Source organism: Triplophysa dalaica, chromosome 8 (assembly GCF_015846415.1).
Source record: "Triplophysa dalaica isolate WHDGS20190420 chromosome 8, ASM1584641v1, whole genome shotgun sequence".
Lineage (NCBI taxonomy): Eukaryota > Metazoa > Chordata > Actinopteri > Cypriniformes > Nemacheilidae > Triplophysa > Triplophysa dalaica.
This window is the reverse complement of record NC_079549.1, coordinates 16569794-16575256: the sequence shown is the minus strand read 5'-3', so window position 1 is coordinate 16575256 and position 5463 is coordinate 16569794. Positions and strand designations below refer to the sequence as shown.

The window sequence follows — 5463 nt, the reverse complement described above, 5'->3', positions numbered from 1 at the left end:
TAAACAATTTTCCTGCTGTTACACATGATTATTAGTATTACGACTCAACCAGTTATTATAATTTTTACTATTATCTAGTTCATGAATGACTTGTTATTAAGGGTTTCAGTTCTAGCTCAGAACTGTCTCCAAAATGGAGTGAAATAGCCAAGGCCGTAACCAGGGTTTGAAAATTAGTGAGGTCTAAAGTAAGGTGTTAAGAATTGTGCTATAATAACACCCACAAATGCACTCCTAAACTTCAAAATAGACAGACATGTTGATGATTGCGAAAGTTTTTTTATTCAAAATAATTTTTTACATTTCACAGACGTGTGTGTGTGTGTATATATATATATATATATATGTGCCATCTGAAAATTTCTTCTAGAGTGGTCATTTTTATCAAGCTCGTATATTTAAGTTCAGTCATTTATATATATATATATATATATATATATATATATATATATATATATATAAGTAGATAGATAGATAGATACACTGTATGAATATGAGGTACCGTATAAGTAACCTTAGGTAAGGTAGCAGTTCCAAAATAGTTTTTGTTAATAGTTGGTATGTGTGACGAGACCACAGTCATTTAGAAATACATTACAAAAACACAGTGAAAATAAAGTAGCATTTTGAGGGTTAAGGTCTGTTACCATGGTAAATTTGCGCGCAACGAGCACAGTAGCCTATGACTGACAGGACTGGAAAGTTCGTTTTTTTTTAGGTGAGGGAATTTTTATTTTATAACAAGTTATAAAAACGTTAGAATAATGACACCGATATAAAACTTGACAACATCTCATTTGACGTCCCACTCAAAACGTTTTTGCGACCCACCAGTTGAAAACACTGCTTTAATTTATGTTTTTTGATGACTTAAGGTTAACTAAAGAGCATGAGACGTCATCCTGCTGGTCAGTAACGTTATTTGGCAATGGCATAGCCTATTTCATTCTGTAACAAACATATTTGTATTATGCTATTGTTTTTGTTGGTGTTAATCATTTCTTTCAGATATTAACGATGATCACTGCGTTTGTCTTACCAATGGTGGTATCTTCCTGTCAGCAATTAAGTTACAGTTTGTCTGTAAGCTTTTTTTTTATTAATGTACAATGTTGCCAGATATTGCTATGAAAAACAAGCAATTTCAAAAAGAAAGAAAAAGATATCCGAAATAAGTTCAAAGCTTGTGTTTTGTGAATAAGATTAATATATCACTAAAACTAACGTTCAACTTTACACTTTATAAACGTCCCAAGACTCCCAAAGTGTCACAATAAATTGGAAAAACGAGTAAAAAACACGTATAATAGGTGCATCTGGCAACAAATGGAGGCATACCCGCGCTCTCACTCAACGCGCTCTCAAGCCCCGTTCACTGCGCTAGCTTCTCGCAGCAACATGATGAATTGCAAACACTCATATGATATGGGGTGGTTTAAATGGCAAAATAATCATTCAGAGAGCTTGACATTTTATTTTTGAATATAAAAAAATGACCGAGGTCCGGACCTTCGTGACCTCATAGCTGGCTACGGCCGTGGAAATAGCTATAGCGAAAGTGTGTATAAAGTCGCAATAGTTTTATGGAATAACATTTACGCGAAAGGTGTATAACTTAAACCTATAAATACCATGCATTATCAACCAGAAATAAAAGTAAAATGTAATACGTTTTTCCAAATAAAAAATAATATTTGAATTTTAATGTTTGGGGGAAAATAAAATGAAAGAAGGCATTGGACCTCAGGGGGACGACATTAGATGCAGTCAGAAGGAGCCTACAGCATGTTTAATTTCTCAAATAAATGAATCCCAAATATTTTGCATCTGAGCACTGCAATAACAAATAAAAATGCTTACAATTTCACCTGATTAACCAAGATTAACCAAGGCATAGTTTTTTAAAAGAATACAATTCATCTCGGGTTCCTCATGTTCGGCCTATTGTGGAATGATTTGCCGATTGTAGATCAGATTATGTAGCCATTTTTAAGAATAGGCTGAAAACACATCTATTCCGACAGCATCTGACCGATCAGTTCTGACTTCTACTGTCTGTCTATCTCTTTTCTACTCTTTCAAAAAAATAAAACACCTTTCCCCTGTATACTACTGGGGTAGGCTATATGATACCAGTTTTATTGAATCCTTATGTTGTTCCAACAGCTTCTATTTTTTACTTCATTTGTAAGTCGCTTTGGATAAAAGAGTTTGCTAAATTACTAAATGTATACGTAAAGTTGTTGAGATGTTGGTTGATTGCACAGGAAACGGTAGGTGGCGGTATATGCCCATGTATTTCAGATGCCGTTGCCGAGAAGAAATCCCTTGTTGTCCGTCCTCTGTCGGGAGCATGATTGCTGTACGGTCACTGCTCCGATCTGCGCACATTAAATATGCGCTATCAGCTCAATTTCACGCAACAGCAAACTGCACAGGTGCAAAAGTCGCTATAGTAAGTATTTTAACGCAGACGAATGGCTGTTTTGAGGCTGCATGTCCGACGTCACTTGCACCAATTTAACTCTGCTTTAGATTTATGTGTAACGATACCAAAGTGGCTTAGTTTTGGGTTCGCATCTATGATGATGCTCTCACGTGTATGAAAATAACACAAACATCCAATGGACGGGGTTCAGGTCATTCCCTAATCCTTTGTTTAACGTAGAAGCAGAATCATGGGAAGATAAAACTAAACTAAAGTTGTCCCAGAGATTTTAACAGCAACAAAATGACATTAACATGCTACTATTATTATTATAGTACTGATATATTATACATAGACAATTCCAATCTGTTTACCATCGTTTTAACACTAAGCTTTTACCTCAAAGCTGAACACCAACATGTTTTCATTCTGCTGTCTCTAGGTGTTATCTGGATGTGGTGTTTATGATGGCACTGAAATCCAGGAGGCATCAGCGTGAGTTTTTATTTTTGTATCATTTTACTGTAAAAATAATCAATTGAGAGAACCAGTTGAATTCAAATGTCCCTGATTTGCTTGTTTTTAACTTCCTCCAATAGAACGCTTATTATACAATATTTAAAAGGCCACTGATATGCCTTTTTAATTAAATAAAAGATATCTGTTTATTTGTAGAATCCTTGTGCATCTTAGTCGAGGAGGTGCAGAGGTTCAGATGTTTGCACCTGATGTTTTACAGATGCATGTAATAGATCACAGCAAAGGTCAGCCTGTAGAGAACGAGTCAAGGTAAGGTTTCTTATGAAGTCGTGACTGTCCAATATATATCTAATATAAACGCTAGTATATATGGTGCCTTTAAAAGCAGCATCTCAAAGCGCTTTACATACACATACAAATATGAAGTAAAAAACATACATAGAAAAGTACAAGCAATAAAAATAAATCAAGGTCAAAATAATAAAACGGAGTAATCACATAAAAACTAACCTAAAAAATCGATGTTTTAAGGGACGATTTAAAAACTAAGGGATTCAGCATTTCTAATCTTGGAGGGTAGGGAATTCCACAATTTAGGATTGTGGAATTCTACATAACATATCATGTTCCACTGAAAATAAAAAAGTAATTAACAATGTATTATCTTGCTTAAATGTGCCGTTTTATCTTTTTTTAAAATATATATTAGGAATGTTTTGTCAGAGTCGGCACGTATAGCCAGGGGAAACATCACAGAATTGACGAATCTGAATGCTGGTAATTATGATGCAGTCATCTTTCCTGGTGGTTTTGGGGCAGCTAAAAATCTGTGAGTTGAGGTCTTTTTTAATGCATAAGTTTATCACAAATTATTTAAGAAATCTCACATACTTTATATTCCATTTATTTGCGTTATCAGGTCAACGTTTGCTGTTGACGGAAAGGACTTTAAGATGAATAAGGATGTGGAGCGTGTTTTAAAAGATTTCCATAGAGCTGGAAAGCCAATTGGGTAAATTATCTATCTGTCCGATTTGGAAGGGTTTGCTTTTGTGTACGAACACATCCAAAGATAACGTGTATTGTATTTTCAGTACTATAAAGCCAACATCATATCTTGTCCTGTGGTCCCCAGGTTGTGTTGTATATCTCCGGTGCTGGCTGCAAAGGTTTTGCCGGGTGTGGATGTGACAGTAGGCCATGAGGAGGAGGAAGGTGGGAAGTGGCCCTATGCTGGTACTGCTCAAGCCATCACTGCACTGGGAGCCAAGCATACGGTTAAAGAAGTCACTATATCCTTACTGTACAGAGTAGATCTCTTTTTTTCAGCAGTCAGATTTTTTTTTCCGTAAAGCTGAATTATCCTTAACCTGTGTCCATCACGAAGCCCATGTGGACCTGAAGAATAAGGTGGTGACCACACCTGCATTCATGTGTGAAACAAAGCTGCACTTGATCTTCGATGGGATTGGCGCTATGGTGAAAGATGTTCTCAAGCTCACTGGAAAGTGAAACGGCATAGAACAGCTAGTCCTGAAGTATATGGAATCTTTAACAGACAAGATTGTCAGACATCACTAATCAAACTGTGAGACAGTACTAAAAGTATTTCTGAGAACGTCCAGTAGAGGGCTCTCTCTGTTTATTAACGAAGGCTTGATTTCACTGAATATATAATGAAGGATTAAACAGTATTATTGAATATAAAATCAGTATATAAGGTATTATCTATTTTAAAAATGGAAAATATTAACAAATGTAGCTCCATAATTCTTATTTTGGATATCTTTATCAAAAATACTGCTCTACTACTCTATCAAAAAACATAAGCTTACCAACCATTTAGAAAAACTGAAAGAGAATTTAGTTCACCAATTTAAAATAAAATTGATCCTATTTGGCTTTAAGTGTTGTAGCACAGACAGTGTTGAATATAAAAATTCTCAATAAAGCACATATTGAGTATTTGTGTTGTTTATTATATACGTATGATAATTGATTGTCACGTGATGTTATATTCCTTGGAATAGATTCTATATATTTACGTTCTTATACGTAGTATTCAGAATATTTAAACTTTTCAGATTAATCAAAATTAGTAACTACCCAGATTATCTATGTTCGTGAAATCAGGCATGACGTATCAAAGAAATGGGTGTTTTCAATAAAAGGATGAGAAACAGCGGTGAAAGAAAACAGGGTGGGTGATGGACTAACAGGATTAGTCACATAGCTGGCTACAAGCACGATCATCATATGGCATCATGCAAGGCTACACGCACCTCAAAGAGACCTAGTGGTCTACTAATTTCCTGAGCACCCACCATCATTTTATTGAGGTATTAGTTTATAAGCAGTGTGCAAAAACACACACACAGCTTTTTATGTAAGTGTAAAAAGCTGGTCCTTGAAGACAAGTTAATTTTGATTTTTAACTTGTGCCTGCTGTCATCAAAGTAAAAAGAACATTGCCACAATGTAAGCAATTCTTAATGCTCACTTAGATCATTTACTCACCCATGTCATTTCAAACCTCTTTTATTTCCTTCTGTAGA

At 35.2% G+C, this 5463-nt stretch overlaps 1 protein-coding gene across 1 annotated transcript; it reads left to right on the top strand.

Annotated features, from left to right (window-relative positions):
- Positions 1-2299: 2299 nt before the first annotated feature.
- Positions 2300-4873, top strand: gatd3 (glutamine amidotransferase class 1 domain containing 3). The gene is made up of 7 exons (XM_056755130.1): positions 2300-2455; positions 2871-2923; positions 3104-3217; positions 3618-3737; positions 3828-3920; positions 4044-4200; positions 4292-4873. Exons 1-7 carry the CDS (start codon positions 2354-2356, stop codon positions 4418-4420), a joined length of 768 nt encoding a protein of 255 aa, XP_056611108.1. The 5' UTR covers positions 2300-2353; the 3' UTR covers positions 4421-4873.
- Positions 4874-5463: the final 590 nt, after the last annotated feature.

What these genes read in the sequence shown, in the direction of transcription:
- gatd3 (XM_056755130.1), top strand. Translation starts at nt 2,354, where the DNA reads ATGATTGCTGTACGGTCACTGCTCCGATCTGCGCACATTAAATATGCG. An exon ending in GAAATCCAGGAGGCATCAGC is followed by an intron (nt 2,924 to 3,103) that starts GTGAGTTTTTAT and finishes GTTTATTTGTAG; the next exon opens with AATCCTTGTGCATCTTAGTC. An exon ending in TTTGGGGCAGCTAAAAATCT is followed by an intron (nt 3,738 to 3,827) that starts GTGAGTTGAGGT and finishes TTGCGTTATCAG; the next exon opens with GTCAACGTTTGCTGTTGACG.